The 17,747-nt window shown below is 37.3% G+C and overlaps 1 protein-coding gene across 3 annotated transcripts in view; it reads right to left on the bottom strand.

The window, feature by feature from the left end:
• STK3 (serine/threonine kinase 3) overlaps nt 1-17,747 on the bottom strand; it is a 310,488-nt gene that overhangs the window by 66,749 nt on the left and 225,992 nt on the right. For all 3 annotated transcript variants that reach the window (XM_049854459.1, XM_049854460.1, XM_049854461.1), the window contains one exon: nt 4,221-4,396. In XM_049854459.1, coding sequence (XP_049710416.1) covers nt 4,221-4,396 — 176 coding nt within the window. The remainder of the gene's footprint in view (nt 1-4,220; nt 4,397-17,747) is intronic.

The following is a 17,747-nucleotide window of genomic DNA, read 5'->3' as shown; positions in this document are numbered from 1 at the left end:
CCAACCTAGTGAGGTAACAGATGTCTTTTAATATTTTTGTTCTTATGCCAAAATCTTTACATTGCCCAAAATATATCTACTTAAATACGATACTGTAATTTCTGCAAAACATGATCTACACGCTCTCTGTTTAACACTAAACAATCTGGATGCTAAGGCTGTTTGGAAATAATTCCAACAAAAATTGGAACATTAGACTAGTGCTATAATAAACAAATTTGCCTTTTACATTTTGTTTGAGAAATCTTCACAGGCACACCCTAAGCAGAATTTTTTTTAGTAGAGTTAAAATAATTGGTTCAATTAGTCCAAATCTATTTTATCTCCTGTCTTTATGCCATCCCCAAGTTGGTGGTATCATAAATTAAATTCTTCTCTCATCTCATTACATCCAGGAACACAACATGAAACAGTTCACCAGAAAATCCAAAAGACAAATACTAAAGATTTAAAATACACAAATTTTATCGCATATAGGCTCTAAGATAAAGAATGCTTCCTTCTCTACACATCTGCTTAGCAGGTGCCTCTCTGAATAAGTCCCGTCCTTTAGGAATCTGTTTTGAGTTCTACAAAAGACAATGAAGTGTTCTTTCATTTTTTTTCTTTCTTGAAAGCTATTTTCCTCAAGGCAGGAGGATAAGCCTTCTATTTCCTGGAAATAAGGTCAAAACAACTCCAGGTTTTCTTTTGAGCAACTTCTATTAAACAGACATAGGAATCACACAAAATCCAGTTCTCTTTTGGAAGGCAGCTTTGAGATACATCACAAAGAGGAGGCAAACACATAAACTTTAGCACACTATACTTTGATGAGTCACATTTTTTAACATTCTATATCCATCCCTCCCTGGTGACGTAGTGGTTAAGTGCTATGGTTGCTAACCCAAAGGTTGGCAGTTCAAATCTACCAGGCACTCCTTGGAAGCTCTATGGGGCAGTTCTGCTCTGTTCTACAGGGCCGCTATGAGTCAGAATCAACTTGACAGCAACCGGTTTATATCTAATGTATGATGGAATGAATAAGACCAGATTTCCCTTATCATTACCAGCTGGTGTCTTAAGTAGAAATCTGCCTTTGCTTTTGGTCCATTTCTCTACTTTGTAAGCAAAGTATTCCACCAAACCATTCACATTTTGCCCCTCCTGTGCTTCTTCTTTCCTGACTCTCTTGTCACCCTCGTACACACTGCTCCTTGTCTTCACCACACTATTACTCTTAGCAATCCTTTGTTCAGCTCTTGACAACCCTTCACTTACTCATCTCTTATTTCCATCTATATTCCCCTCAGTGGCTGTTACAAACAGTTTCCACTTCCTCAAAATGAAGAGGGAGTCGAGCAGTTCCAGGTGACAGGTGTAGGAAATGCTGGGGAAGGAGGAACTGTTCTGGTCAATGCCCCATCCCTCCCCCGCTCCCTTTTTAAGGCTGTGTGCCCTGTATAAGTTAGAAAAGAAATAACTCTCCAACACTCGATCAAGTCATATGATCCCTTGAAGCCCCTTTTCTTCTATGAAGACATCTTCCTTTATCTTTTTACTTTCAGCCCTATCATTTAGTTCCTCATTTTAAACCAAAAATAGTACCCAGTAATCCAGTAAATCAGCTATTTCTGTTGATTAATATTTTCTGCCTTCTATATCTATTTTTGTCTTTGCTGTTTGTTTCTTTTCTTTTCCATGACCCACCCACTACTGTCGAGTCGATTCTGACTTACAGCGACCCTGTAGGACAGAGTAGAACTGCCCCCACAGGGTTTCCTAGGTTGTAAATTTTTATGGAAGCAGAATGCTACATCTTTCTTCCTCTGAGCAGCTGGTGGGTTTGAACCACCAACCATTTGGTGAGCAGCTGAATCCTTTAACCACTGCACTACCAGGGCTCCTAAAACACATGACAATGTCTGTATTATTGCTGTGAATTGCAACTTAATACTTCATTTTTTTATATCTTATTTTCTTAATTGAATTAGTATATATAATGTTTTTACTTATAGTGCTAAGCAAAATGCATGTAAGTAGACATGTAAAGTTTGTTAAATTGGTTTAATGCTTTCTAAAAAAAAAAAAAATTTAATTCCCAGATAGGAGGACTCTCGATCTATGATGAGCTAAAAATGTTACAAAAGTTTACTTACAGGAGCTGGCCACTGGAAAAATCAATGCTGATTCACAAACTAGAGTGAGCCTACGAGGGACAGTGGAAGGCTGCATGTCAATGACTATGTGTGTGTGTGAAAATTAAGAGACTGAAATAGTACTTATCAAAATCATCACTGACCAACTTCCTACATTCCATATTCTAATCTCTGTTGGGTTTTAATTATCGAGTAGATTATTTGAAAGATCATCACAATAATTCCTTCCATCTCTGCACACAAAGCCTTTGCAATAGACTCTGCTGCTCCTTCCATCATGAGGTGAAATCTATTTCCACATTCCTCGAATCTGGACTGGACTGTGATTTGTTTTAACTAAGAGAATATGGCAGACGTGACACCATGCAGATCTCAAGAGGCCTTGCAACTTCTGTTCTCACCCTTTTGGAAGGCTGCAACCACCACATAAAAAGCCCAGGCTTGCCTGATGGCAATATGTGACCCTGCCAGCAGCCAGTACAACTTCTAGGCACATGAGCGAGGCCATCTTAGAGAGGCATTCAGTCCCTGCCAGGCCAGCAGATGACTGTGGCCACGTGAGAGATCCCAGTAAGACCAGCAGAAGCAGCCCCCACCTGAACTGACCCAAACTGTTTGAACTGACCCAAACTGCTGACCCACAAAGTTGTCAGCAAATAAAACAGTTGTTATTTTAAGCCACTGAGTTTTGCCGTGATAGTAAGGACTAACTGAAACAGAATTAAATCATTTTATTTGCTATTTCTTAACCATTATAAGTTATTCATTATTTTGTAGCTAATTTCAGACTGTTTCCTAGAGGCTATGAAGATTTATTCCAACTAAGACAGCAATTCTTTGATGCTAAGTACATTATTTACCATGTTCATGAATGATTTAAAACCTGGGCACCAGCAATCTAAACTATGAAAGAAAAAATGTTAAAGTATGTAGCTTAAAATGAAACTTTTCTAGCACTATAGATGTATGGATTTTACTTTTCTAGTTTCTGACTTCAAAATTGAAAAAACAATAAGCAGATACAACAAATGTTTTCAGGCTAACCTGTCCATTGCATTGCTAATTTTTGTTAGCAATTAGTAGTGAATTTATTGAGGATATATTTTGAAACTTAGTTATCTGATTATTTAAAAACTCACATAATCTCAGTATTTAGGGGAAAAGTACTTAAAATTAAAAATATTTATAATCTGAAATCACTTAGAGGCATGCTGTCTAAGCAAAATGATTTAAAATTATTTAGAAATTGTAAAGTAATACAAAACAACAAACACAATGGACACATCTAAAATTTTATATACTTATGAATAAATGTATTTGTAAATAAATATAGCTATGAAAGGCTGTAGTTATTTTATGTGGAAAAAATCTTAAGGGACAATATGCAAAAGTAACATTACTATTAAAAACATGCTAAAGCCAAAATTTATAAAATTTTTTACTCCATTAAAAAATTCATTTTGAGAATTTACTCTCTCAGCTTCTGGAAACAGCTGCTCCAGAATAGTTCACTTGTATTCTATACATTCTCTAAAGGAAATAAATAATAAAGTGCAGGGAAGAAGGAATAAAGAGAAAATGCAACAAACTAGGCTATTAAGTATGGATTTATACTGAAGTCTACATGCTAACTAGATATAAAAGAAAACTATTATCTCTGACAAATCAAGCAGAATTAACACTTATTCGAGTAGAAACAAATTCAGTTAACTTTCAAAGTCGAGGCAAATTTCTCAAAGTCTATGTCATAAATACAAGTAACTAAGCTTACTGTCAGAAGTATCTCACATTTTGCACTATTAAAAACGAATTGTTATTTTAGTTTTCAAGAGCTCTATTTTCCTAAAGTTGGGCTATAATTTATGTAACTATAAAAGCAATTATTTACATTTCTCTGCAAGTACATTTCTATAAGTTATAATTTTCACCACTGCCCTAGCAACATGTGGCTATATACTGAACATTAATATATACAGTCTATAATTTTATACAAACATGCACACACACATGAACAATGCTTCTCAATGTGACAACAAAATAAAGAAGGGTAAAAATTAAATGGGAGAATTAAAATGTACTTACAAAGTCATAGTCTCCATCTTGAGGAACTTTCCAGTTATCAGGAAAAACATTTTTGGACATAGGGAAGGGTTCATGCATGCTCTGGTTACAATTTTCATGACTCTTATTCTTGAAGTCCTGTTTATCAAAGTAGTCCATGAAAGATGGTCTTTGTACTTGTGGTGAGGTTGCATTTCCTTGTGTAAAGAAAGAACATAAGAAATGTATAAGCTCTTACATTTAAAGTATTTCTTTGAGCAATATAATAAATTTGCACTGGTCAGAGAGGAAGCTAACACAGTCAATTTCATGAAGAACAAAGTAAAATAAAATGAAAAACAAATTATCCAGCCCAAACAAAAATTCAACTAACGAAAGGCAAAGATCCAGAATATTCTTAGACCATTTAAGCATTTCAGAATTTTGGCAAAATCTTCAACATAATTTTATTAAAAATCATTTCAGATGCATTTGAGATTGGTCAAAGAAAGTAAAATTTTAAAAACCTAAGTTTTTTTTTTTTTAAACATATGAGCCTGCACAGTTTTTGTCAGTGTGTACCGCTAACAGCTACATGAAATTGTAAGGACTTCCCCAACTTCCTCTTCTATCTCTTTGCTTCCTCATTGTCTGATTTTACCTCCTCCCCAATTCCAATTCCATAGCTTCATCTGTCATGTTTATACCAGTGTATCCCAACTCTATGTCTCCAGCCCATATCTCACTGCTAAGTTTTATATTTAACTTTCCAACTGCTTACTACCGGACTACTTCATCTGAGGTGAGTTGGAGTTACCTCAAACTTATCAGTTCCAAAGCTAAACTCAAGATCTTTCCTTTCAAGCCTGCTGCTCCTCCTTACCTGCCCTATCTCTATCAAAGTTAACACTATTTACTCAACTCCCAGGGTGATCAACTTCAGCATTAACCCAGACTCCTACCTTTCCTATCATATCAAACTGATCGTTAGGGTTTTTAAATTCTACTTCTCAACACAGTTGTTTAAATCTAACCCTTTTTCTCTATTCACTGCCACTATCGTAGTTTAAAAAAAAAAAAACTTTTTTTTTTTTTTTTTGTTTAGTTTCTAATAATTTCTTGCCACCATTGTAGCAGTCTCCAAACTTGGGCTCTTTGCTTCCAGTCTCCCCATTTTGCTTCTAGTTTCCATACTGTCAACACAGCAGCCTTTCTAAATGCAGATCAGCCTGCTCACTCTTCTGCTTGGAATCTTTCAACGGCTCACTTTCTACAGGAGGAACAACGCATCTCAACCAGTTCAGGATCTGGCATCTGCTTGCTTACAATGCCAGTTTCAGCTCTTGCCATTTCCCTACAGACGCTTAACTTCACAGATCTACTTTCAGGTCCCTAAAAGTATCATCATGTTTCACACTTTTCGACTTTGTCTATGTCCTTCTCTTCATATGAAATTTTCTGCAAATTCAGATCAAATACTGTCTCCTCTGAGAAGCCTCCTCAGATTCCTCAGGCAGAATTAGGCTTATTTTTATTTTATGTTTTTACGGACCTAGAATACCTATGACAGAACTCTCATTTACTATTTGCTACTTTTTTACATAAAGCTGTTAATAGGGTGAATATTCAAGGCTCTGTTTCTCTGCCACTATGTTGGGTGTTCTTCAAGGAAAGGCCTGTGTTTTTCCTATCCTTCTATCTTCAGTAGGCAGCAATATATCATACAGAGGAAGGAAACAATGAAAAAAAGATACTGAGTAAGTAAAAGCCAAAGGTAGTTATTAACTCAAGAAGAAAAGACTTCTGTAACACATGATATACTTGTACTTTTTTTATCAACTTAAATAAATAAGTTGATCTTTAAGTTATTACAATAGCAAACAATTAAAGTAGAAAATAAACACTTGGAATAACAACATTTTTAATCTGACTGGCAAAGTCTTGATCAATGCCAAGAAGGCATTTCCTATACACTTCTCCAGACAGCAATTGTTTTCTTAAAAATTTCCTGTAATGGAAAGTATACCTCCTTACAAGGAAGCCTGTTGGGTAACTGTGATGGTTATTGTTATGTGTCAACTTTGCTAGGCCATGATTCTCAGTATTATGCAATTATCCACCCTTTTGTGATCTCATGTCAGGGGAGTTTCCAGGTGGTGGGGTGGGGTGGGGGGGGTGTGGCCTGCATCCAATATATATGGCTATTCTGGCAAAGCTTGCTCTCTTTCTCCATCCTGCATCTGACTTGTCATCATCTGACACTCCAGTTCTTGGGAAGTGAACCAGCAGCCTGCCACGTGACCTGCAGATTTTGGGATTCACCAGCTCCCACAGCCCCATGAGCCAGCAGCCTAACATGTGACCTGCTGATTTTGGGTTCGGCAGCCCCTGCAAGGAGCCCTGGTGGCACAGTAGTTAAGCGTTTGGCTGCTAACCAAAAGGTCAGCAGTTTGAATCCACCAGCTGCTCCTTGGAAACGCTATGGGGCAGTTCTACTCTGTCCTATAGGATCGCTATAAGTCAGAAGCAACTTGACAGCAATGGATTTACCCATTGCAACCAAGTGAGTCAGGAGAAGCTTCCAGTCTGACACTTGACCCATAGATTCAGGACTCGCCAGCCTCCACAACTGCAGGAGCCATTTCCTTGAAATAAATCTCTCTCTATATATATTTGGAGCCCTGGTGGCACAGTGGTTAAGAGCTTGGCTGCTAACCAAAAAGTTGTCAGTTCAAATCCATCAGCCGCTCCTTGGAAACCCTATGGGGCATTCTACTCTGTCCTATAGGGTCGCTATGAGTCAGAATCAACTTGACAGCAATGGGTTTACCCCCTGCAACTGTGTGAGTCAGAAGAAGCTTCTATTCTGACACTTTGATCCATGGATTCGAGATTTGCCAGCCTCCACAACTACGTGAGCCATTTCCTTGAAATAAATCTCCTCTCTGTATATATTTGGAGCTCTGATGGTACAGTGGTTAAGAGCTCAGCTGCTAACCAAAAAGTCGGCAGTTTGAATCCATCAGCCGCTCCTTGGGTATCCTACAGGGCAGTTCTACTCTTTCCCATAGGGTTGATATGTCAGAATAGACTTGATGGCAACAGGATTGGCTTTTTGGTTTATATATATTTATATATATATATGCTTTACTAGTTTTGCTCCTCTAGACAACCCAGCCTAAAACAGTAACTCTAAGTTACAAAAACAATTTTTTTTTTTTTCTTTTTAAACGTGAACTTGAAATCTGCCCTTCTGGAATTTATACTCAGTGTTCCAAATAAAGTATTCTTATTATTATATACTAGCCCCTCAAACACTTGAATACAAAGATAATGACTCTTGTCTTGGTTGTCCCTGAAACATGTGACATGTTTTTCAGACTCATCACCATCTTGTTTACTTCTCTATGGAGGCAGTATAAGGGTGAGGAACATGGAACTGTCAGGTAAGTATCCTCTCTCCCCTTTCCTTTCTCCAGCTTGTAGGTCTCTGTGTGTCTTATCTGGTAAATTTTGGTGTTTAGGTAAACTTGTGTAGGTGGGAATACAAGTGGGAGTGGTAATGGCAATGTTTGTTCATATAAAAAAATTTAATTGTCTTAAAATGACATGATTTTACTTATCAAAACAAAGGTATTACTTCATATTCATTACGTGTTCTCAAGCTAATGATTATTTTTATGTTAACCAGGTTTTTCTTTATACAGGTGCAGTTCCTTATTTGCAAGTGATCTAATTTTTGTTATTGTAAAAAATCCCTACTCACAGGTCTTTTTTGTTTTCTTATGGGTGTTTTGATGGCTGAGCCTAATCTCTGATCCACTGAATCATTACAATGTAAAGATAGAAATAATATAATTATTAATAAAAATAACATGCTTTTTATTTTTCAGTCTATGAATTATATCTTCTAAATGTGTTCTGTTACCTTTTGTTAAATTATAAGTTCCCTAAATGAAAAAAAAAATTTTTTTTTTAAATGCATGGACCCAAATCTTTTACCAAATTTCACAAATAAGATGATAACTATGACTATTAATCAATGGTTTTGACTCTCTATCCTCCTGCAAAAGACCTCTTTAATGTGTTCAAAAGCAGAGTCACTTTAAGAAGTAAGTTGCACCTGACCCAAGCCATAGTGTTTTCAATCACCTCATATGCATGCAAAAGCTGGACAATGACTAAGGAAGACTGAAGAAGAGCTGATGCTTTTGAATTGTGGTGTTGGCAAAGAATACTGAATATACCATGAACTGCCAAAAGAATGAAGGAATCTATTTTGGAAAAAGTACAGCCAGAATGCTCCTTAGAAGCCAGGATGACAACGCTTCGTCTCATATACTTTGGACTTGCTATCAGGAGGGACCAGTCCCTGGAGAAGGACGTCATGCTTGGTAAAGTGGAGGGTTTGTGAAAAAGAGGAAGACCCTCAATGAGATGGATTGACACAGTGGCTGCAACAATGGGCTCAAGCACAACAACAATCATGAGGATGGCACAGTGTTTCATTCTGTTGTACACAGAGTTGCTATGACTCAGAGCCAACTCAACAGCACCTAACAACAACAACAATCCAGATGATCACTACTGATAGTCATGGGGGAGGAAATATAAGATGGCATGTGTTTTCCATCATTATTTTTGAATTAATAGAGGCTATTAGTATCTCACTACTAGTGACTGTGTATTGGTGATAACAAATTTGAGAAAGTATTATGACTTCTATAATTATGAAGAATGATACGTCTCAGCTGAGTCAATGAATCTGATATTCAGAATATGCATGTATTAGTGGAAAAATAGAAGACTTTTATATTTAGTGGAAAAATAGAAGACTTTTAATACAACTATTCATCTAAGGACTCTTCCTCCAGTTAGGGCTGACTGGGCTTGAAAACAAATACGGTAAGACATCTGGGACTCAAATGGTACCAAGTGAAAAGATACTGAGACATTCCATCAAAATTAGGACAGTGTAAAACCCCAGCATTTTTTGGCAAATATTCAGAATTTAGAACACCCTCAGATTCCATATACAAAAAAATATATATATATACAAAGCCCATGAAAAAGGAAGTCTTTAGGGACAGTTCATCAGGAAACAGCTAAAAGTGTCTTCAGCTTCCCTGTCGGAACTGACTTTAAAATGAACAAAATATATAGAAGGTGTAATATTTTAACGATCAATAAATATGTTTAAAATAAAGATATTGTATTTACAGTGTTTTATTTTCAACCTCCTCCCCTATAGTTGAAAAAAAAAGAAAAGAAATTGGTTAATCTGACAAGGTTACATTACTGACACTTAGACTGGACACACACATTCCCTTAACATTTTCAACAGATTTTAAGGACCCTCTATTTTTTTCTGGGTCTTGATGTTACAAGACATTCTCCTCTCTTCAGAATCAAGATTTGGTTCCTATGGTAACCTCTTATCCTGAGGTTATACAGTCTGGAATTTAACCTCAATTATTCTCCACCTCTGCCCCCTTTTAGGAAAATAAATAAAACATTACAAGTATAGCTTGATTTTCTGTAAAATACTGCAGTAACTCAAATTTTAAGGACAGAAGTAGGAAGAGAGAGAGAAAGAAACTTTTAACGAAATCCTTCACTGAATATCTTTTTCTTTTCATTTTTTTAAGGGAAAAGTAATTTCGTATCAGTGTTCGTATTTAATTGGGAACTAACTCTTGGAAAATAAAAAAACCCATGAAAGACCACCATTATCAGCTGTATTTGGCAAACATATAAAAAAGGTGCTTCATAGAAGCAAATTTCCAGATAAGATTCTTTAAAAAGTAAATTTAGTATATTTTGGTCTTTTGGCTAAAAAAAAAAAAAAAATTATGGTACTACTAATCCAGGTGCTAACCAAAAGGCTGGAAGTTTGAGTATACCTAGAGGTGCCTCAGAAGAAAGGCATGGCCATCTATTTCTAAAAAATGAGCCATGGAAAACCCTATGAAGTACACTTCTACTCTGACCCCCATGGAGCCTCCAGGACAACTGGTTAATCCATTGAAGAAAACAGCATTTCCAAGGAACCAAAACCCTGACTACTATACCTCCCCAAGTCCTCCTCCTCCTTCCACACCGGGCCAGGCCTACATGACTCATATTACTTCTCCTTCTATCCAGCACTGACCTCACCACAGAGACTCTGCCACAGTCCTGTTTTCTCCTCAGCTAGGCAGTATGGAACTCTTTATTCCAGAATCTTTACCAAGACCCTCCTGCTGTAATTAAACAGTCAAGATATATATAAAAAACTGTTAGTTCACAGCTTTGTATCTAAGATAATTCACCAAAAGCATTCTAGGAGTAAATGGAAGACTGATTTATTCCTACTGGAAACTAACATTTATAGAGCAGCTACTCTAATATGGCTATATATTAAGAACAGCACGTACTGGGAAGCAGAAGGAGGAAAATAAAATCTCAAAAGTTGCCTTTTCCCTATAGAGAATAAAGTGGGGAAAACTTTAATCTATTGATAAAAACCTTCAGAACAAAACCATGGATTGTGGACTTCCTTTAGAGATATGGAGTGTAAGGAAAAGGCTAAAAGACAGATGGTATTCTTTTCTGCAATGACTCAGAGAGAAGTGAAAGCCCAGACCAATAAGAAATAAGTAATGGCAATACAAAGGGATGAGGCCGACCAATCCCAAGGCTGGCTAAAGGAAGAAAAAGAAATCACTAAGAAATTGGTCTAGAAGTCTATGCCAGGAATTTACTCTTCCACCCTCAACAGTCCTGTGCTTGCTCCTAACCCCATCCTAATCAGACACTTCTACCCCAGGCCACATGAGACACCACTAGTGCCCTAGTGTCTGAAAGCAAAAAAGTTGCCTATCTAATATCCATAGCCCCTCTCTTCCTTATTTGGGGTGGCAAGGTGCCTCTCATGGGTAGGAGTGGCCATGTCACACATTATTTTGGCCAATGACACATAAGATAAGGGTTTCTAGGAAAGCTTCATTTTCTTGATATAAGGTCACCCCTTCTGTTTCCTCTCACTCTCTTTCTGCCTGGAGTGCAGACCCGATGGCTGGAAATATATCAGTCACTTTGTAAGCAAGAGGACAAAAGTAACTCTAAAGATGGCACTACTAAAAGGATCTCTGATAACATCATGAAATCACCTACCAGTATAAGACATTGTGCCACTGGGTTGCTTGTTAAGAGAGAAAAACAATTAATCCTATTTTAAGCCATCATTCTTTACATTTTCTGGTATATACTATCAAATTCAGCCCCTAACTGATACATTACTCTTCCCAAGTGAAGAACTTGTGAAGAGGTGGAAGGAGCAGTAATCTTCAATTTTACCACAGGGTGATCCCAACTGGAAACTTCAAACATAGTATAATTATCACATATATCTATGGGGCAGTTCTACTCTGTCCCATAGGGTCGCTATGAGTCAGAATCGACTCGACAGCACTGTTTTTTTTTTTTATCATATACATAATTATATATAAACATAGTGGTATAATTATCATTATATTTCAGATACATTACAGTTTAAGGGCTTTTTACAGACTGACCTAAAAAACCTATGGTAAAATAGGTTCCACATTCAAAATTTTAGAAAATGATTCATTCCTAAGTTGGAAATAAAACATTCTTACAAAGAGTTCAAAAAAGTCTGAAAAATCAACTTAAATAAGACAGTCTATTCCATAACATTTTTCTTTTCAAATGATTTTCTAGCAAGATATTTTTAGCCAAGTTATACTTAACACATAATTTTTATTCAAATGTTATATACTTGTACTTCTAAATATTTTCTGTTGCTTAGTTTAAAATCTAGCATTAACATTTGGAGCATACCTTTGTTATACATGTGAAAAAAATGTAAAGAATTTTTTTTTTTAATTTCTGAGGAAGATAGGTTAGGTTTGCTTTAAAAGACAATGCGAGGGGGACAGCTGTAATTGCCCCGTAATGTTTAACTAACACAATATGAAACACATGCCCACACTGTGCAGTCGGGTCTCCAGGGAGATGCATGTTCACAGAAGTGGGACAGACAGGATGATGTTTCTGATTTATTTAAAAAAAAAAAGAAAACAGAAATCCTGGGCTCTTCAACAAAAGAGTAAAGCAGGAAATCTCAAGATAGTAACCACTGTCATATGTGATTGTGGTTGCTATGGCAAATACTTTTTTTAAACACAGAAAGAATAATCACATAAAATTGACATCAATTTCGCCAGTTGCAGCTGAATAACGACCCTGGCTTATAAAAGATATTTTAATAATAAATTTAAAGTTCAAAATTACCTAGTTCCTCAATTTTGGCCCCAATTCTTTCAACCACTTGCTTACAGAACTAAAAACCCATTAGCAAAAAAGAATAAAATCACCACTCCTTCCTTTTGTGTGTGTCAATTTTTAAAGAAAAAGGCTGTTTTCCCTCTCCTTCATGCTCCCTCCAAAACATATACAAGGAAAGTAAACTCTGTGGAAATAATACCTTTAGAAGTCCAAACCAAAAAACCAAACCCTGTGCCATCGATTCCGACTCATAGCAACCCCATAGGACAGAGTAGAACTGCCCCATAGAGTTTCCAAGAAGCACCTGGAGGATTCGAACTGCTGACCCTTTGGTTAGCAGCCATAGCACTTAACCACTACGCCACCAGGGTTTCCTTTAGAAGTCCACCCACAATTATTCATTAACTTTCTTATTTGTACATATCTTCTAAACAGGTGACGTCTTCATGGAAATTTAAATATAAAGAATTCTTAAAAGACTTAAAATGTAATTTGTTTAATTTTTAATTTCTTGGAATGATTATGACAAAGATACTCAAGTGTAGAGAACATAATAATAAATTGTAACTTCAGCATAATACATTTCAACATCAAAGGGATTTACATTATTACCTAATTTGTTCTTCTAAACTATTTTAAGATGTGGGTGTTCCACCTGATTAATGATCTTGGAAATTTGCCTTTTAATTTGTTGCCAAGAGTATAGAGACTAAATATAAAAACCAGGATGTTAATACAGAAGCTACTGACATCCAGCTTTTTCATAACTTCATCAGAATGTATTTTAAAACAAAGGAGGGCACAGACAACGTGGGGAAGGTCCAGAGGCTATTCATAAAAAAGACTAAAAGCTTAGAAAATAATACCCGCACAAAGATTAAGGGGACTGAAATTGTTCAGCCAGGAAAAGAAAAGTCTGAGGAAGAATTTAGTAAGTAAGTACCCAAGTATATGTGAAGGGCTCTTGCACAGAAAATAGTGACCAGCTGTTTTCCATCTCCAATGAGGGCAGAATAAAAGGAAACAGACAAAGTGAAGTCTGAGGATTTTAGTTACATAAAAGCAATGGCTTCCTGTGAGAGTAATGGACACTGTAATACCCATTATGTGCGACTGTGGAAACCATGTCTTCAGCGGCATTTACTAGAAAGAAATTCTCATTTGTGCAAAGAAGACCAATATTTACATGTTTGTCTACGCTTTGTGCTAGTTAAAGAGGTATCCTACAACTGGAATACCTGTACCAGCAGGTCCAGTCTGGGTCACATCCCACAGACCAAGACCACATGTAAGAGCTGGCCATACTCAGTAACTACAGGTAACTCCAAACCACTGTAGCCACGCCTTAGCTGGATACCTAGTATTTCAGTAAAGGAAAAAAAAGGATTTCTAACTGCCCAGAAATACTATGGGTATTTGTACCCAACTACAAGAGAGACCTGTAGATTACTGTTGTCATCTTTATTGCATGTTGTAGGCAAGATTAAAAGAAGCACACACAAGTTTTTAATGAGAGAATGGTGAAGGCTCTGGAGAACTGGGAAAGTGATCCCCCTACATACTTTCCTACCCTTGTTAATTGTTTCTTGACATGAAATTCCATCCTTAGTGATTAGTCCTTTAGTTCAAAACCAAACAACTTACCAAACAAACACACTTGTTGCTGTTAAGTCCATTCCAACCTATTCAACCCTATAACAGAGAGTAGAACTGCCCCATAGAGTTTCCAAGGAGCAGCTGGTGGATTCACACTGCCAATCTTTTGGTTAGCAGCCGAGCTCTTAACCACTGAGCTACCAGGGCTCCTCCTTTGGTTCAAGGCTCGGTAATTTTGGGAAAAAATGTAAATATTTCATTTGGCATTATTAGGCATTTTACACCTCGGTGAGGAAAAAATATCTGATTCCTTTCTGCAATGAGCTTTGAGAAAAAGAAGGAAAGAAAGGACCTGAACCAGAGCTAAGAGTGGAGAAGATGTTTCTAAGCAGAGGACAGAATATGGAAGCGGATACTAAGAGCGAGTTGTCTCACACTTAAAATTTTGTCTAGGGACAATAGATGAACTAGGGAGTGGGAATCCACAATGGTCAGTTCCTTGTTCACTTTCTCTTACTAATTAAAAGTGAAACTGCATACATGTATTGTACAAAATGAAGCAACAAACTGTGATATATGTATATATATATATGCTTTAAAAATCACGATGTATTACAGGCATATAAAAAGAAGAAACTTAAAAAATACGTATTCACTTAAAATGACTTAAGCCAGTATATAATAACTGATAAATTGAGCTATGAAAGATTAACATAAATAAATCAAATAAAGCCTTAAACATGACTAGTTATTCTACCATCCATTCTTTATATAAGTTTCCATTTACTTCCCCACCCTGCTTCCTCTCCACTGACGGTACTCCAATTTATCTGCATGTCTTAAATTCTCCAAGTGAGTTCTAAACACAATACTCCAGATGAGTTCTGGGTACTAAGAGAGTAAAGCTGCTTATTTCCTTGTCCTAAAAAGTAGTTATCAGCCCTAGCTGTAACTCAGAAGCATTCATGGAGCTTTTCTTGGTTATTGTTTACTTTTTAAATAGAGATGCCCAGACCCTGCAAGGGTCTGCAGAATTAGTGTCTGAAGGGCTACTGACCAGCATCTGAAAGGCTATACTTGTGAGGTTAGTTATTCAGACTCAAAAGCAGGGTTTATGTTGTAAATCAAGCCCACTACTCCCAACTGTGGCGATCTCTTAAAATCCTGATTCTGTCTTAGAATGTACTCTTATTTTGCTGCACTTCATGTCATCTGCAGTTATAAATTCATCCAAGTTTCTCTGGAAAATGTTGAGCTACCCAGGGCTGAGGCTAGGCCTAGAGCACACAATGAGAAATCTCCTGGTTGACAATGATTTAACACTGTGGCTGGGTAAAATTTAGCAACCACTGCCACCTGCTTCTGGTAAACCTTCTTAGTATAGAGGCTGGAAAGCTAAATACTACATTTCCCAGAACCCCTTGTCGCTAGGGTTCTTGATAAGTGCACTCTTTCACGACCTGAAAAGGAAGAAATGAGCAGAGGCCATGAGCCTGCTCTCTGAGTTGTTTCCTTCTGGCAAGCACAGTCATGGAGACACAGGGTCTTTACAGCAGCATTCCAGCATCCAGTCACCAGCTTCACAGGTCCTGAGGAGTGGTTACAGTAGTAGTGGTAGCTTTCTAATCCCTGAATAGAAATAGGAATTGGTTTCACACAATAATGAACAATTGTGTATTACTGAACTCAATATAGGGTTGCTATGAGTCGGAATCAACTCAACGGCATACAACAACATTGACCTCAATAGTGCCAACGTCAGCTTTTGTCTTACTGATTATGCCAGTAGTATCAGTTCCACGTAGGGTCACTTTTGTGATGTTGTGGGAGTCATTCCTGGGCACACAGCCTACACAGCCTTCTCCTCCAGCCTTTCAATTAACTTTGTTAACATCCACATTTCTGACTTACTCCCTTTATGCTTAAAATACTTAAAGGGTAGTTTTCATTTTCTCCACTAAACTCTGACTGATACAAGTGCATTTGGGTAGAACTGTTCAAACCTCATTAAAGGGCCATCAGCTAGGTCATGCTCCGTAGTGTATACAGGATATCATTAAAGACCTTGTCAAACACTCTTCCAAAATCCTAAGACACAATATCCAAACTCTGCATTTTCTCTGATCTAGAAGATCAGCAATAGTTGTCAAAAAAGGGAATTATATTATTCTGTTACGATTTTTCTCCCTGTGAACCTATACTGACTTATAATGACTTTGGTCTCCTTTGCTAAAGGGTTCAGAGATGTTCTAGAATCCTGCCCAAGGACACCAAGCTCACTAGCCCCAGAGCAGTGACGTGAGTCGGAGGTCAAACCTGGGTCTGTATACTCGTTCCACTACTTACTTGCTATGCAATCTTGGACAAGTCACTTAACATTCCCAAGTCTCAATTTCTTTAGTGGTAAATGGTAGTGAAAATGCTATTTTATGGAAACCCTGGTAGCATAGTGGTTAGGAGCTACGGATGCTAACCAAAAAGTTGGCAGTTTGAATCTACCAGGAGCACCTTGGAAACTGTATGGGGCAGTTCTACTCTGTCCTATACAGTTGCTATGAGTTGGAATTGACTCAATGGTAACAGGTTTGGTTTTGGTTATTTTGTGAGGACTAAATGAGATAACGTCTGGAGTACAATGTATGGCCCATAGTAGACCCTCAGTTAATGATAGCTATAACCTAAGAAATTCATTTTTTCTCCTCTCTGAAAATTAAAAAAAAAAATTCTTAAATTTACTCTTTCATGTTTCCATGAAACTTTCCTCATTTTCTTAAAGAGACATCAAATTTCACTAATAATGAAATATTATTCTCTTACTTACAAGTGATCTGAACAAACATTATAAATCATATTGCTAGCCAGGAGATACCAGATCAGGTGGGTGCTCCCTTACTATTTCCTTATCTGGCCATTCAAATCCCTCTTATTGATAAGTGTATGCTGCCCTTTAACCCATGTTAGGCTTTACCTAAGAGCAATGGTGGGGGGGGCTTCTGGAGGCCATAAGCAGGAGAGGGATACGATGAGATTTGTATACAGGGTAGGCAACGAAGGCTGGAGGCAGGGATCAATTAAGAGGCCTTATAAGTGAAAGACTATGAGGACCTGAGCTAGAGAAGTAGAAGCAGAGATGGTGAGAAGGCAGAGGTATCTAGAGGTAGAATTGATGAGACTTGATGTTAATTTAATGAGAAAGTGAGGGAAAGGAGAAAAGATAAGGATGACTCTAATTCATCTTATTCCAAAGCCCATGTTTAAACACCTATACAGCTTCACAAGGTTCTCATGTGATAATGTTTATTTGTTTGTTTTTTCTATGAAGTAGAAAGCAAGGTCATCTACTGAAACTGAGAGGCAAAGTAGCAGGGGGATTAGTGAAGGTCTAAAATAGCCACTTTGTAGAACGAGAAAAGGCTGAGCTGAGAGACACAGTCCTATAAGAAGGTAATGGGGCTGAAGGCCCTCATCTGTGCCTATATGAGATTCTTCCAGCAACACCCAGCAACCAGGGTGTTGCAGAAAAGATGTGCAAGTAGATTAATCCACAGTTAGAGTTTTGTCAAGATGGGTAGAAAAGCAAGGCAGTAGGGCAGACGAGTTGAGGATATTAATAAAAGAGTAGCTGAAGTGATGACACGTGGTCTCTAAGCTACAGAGAAATCAAGGGTAGGTGTGCTAATAAAA

This window comes from Elephas maximus, chromosome 15 (genome assembly GCF_024166365.1).
Source record: "Elephas maximus indicus isolate mEleMax1 chromosome 15, mEleMax1 primary haplotype, whole genome shotgun sequence".
In the NCBI taxonomy this organism is placed as follows: domain Eukaryota; kingdom Metazoa; phylum Chordata; class Mammalia; order Proboscidea; family Elephantidae; genus Elephas; species Elephas maximus.
The sequence above is the reverse complement of the archived record's forward strand: the minus strand, read 5'-3'. Positions and strand labels throughout refer to the sequence as shown.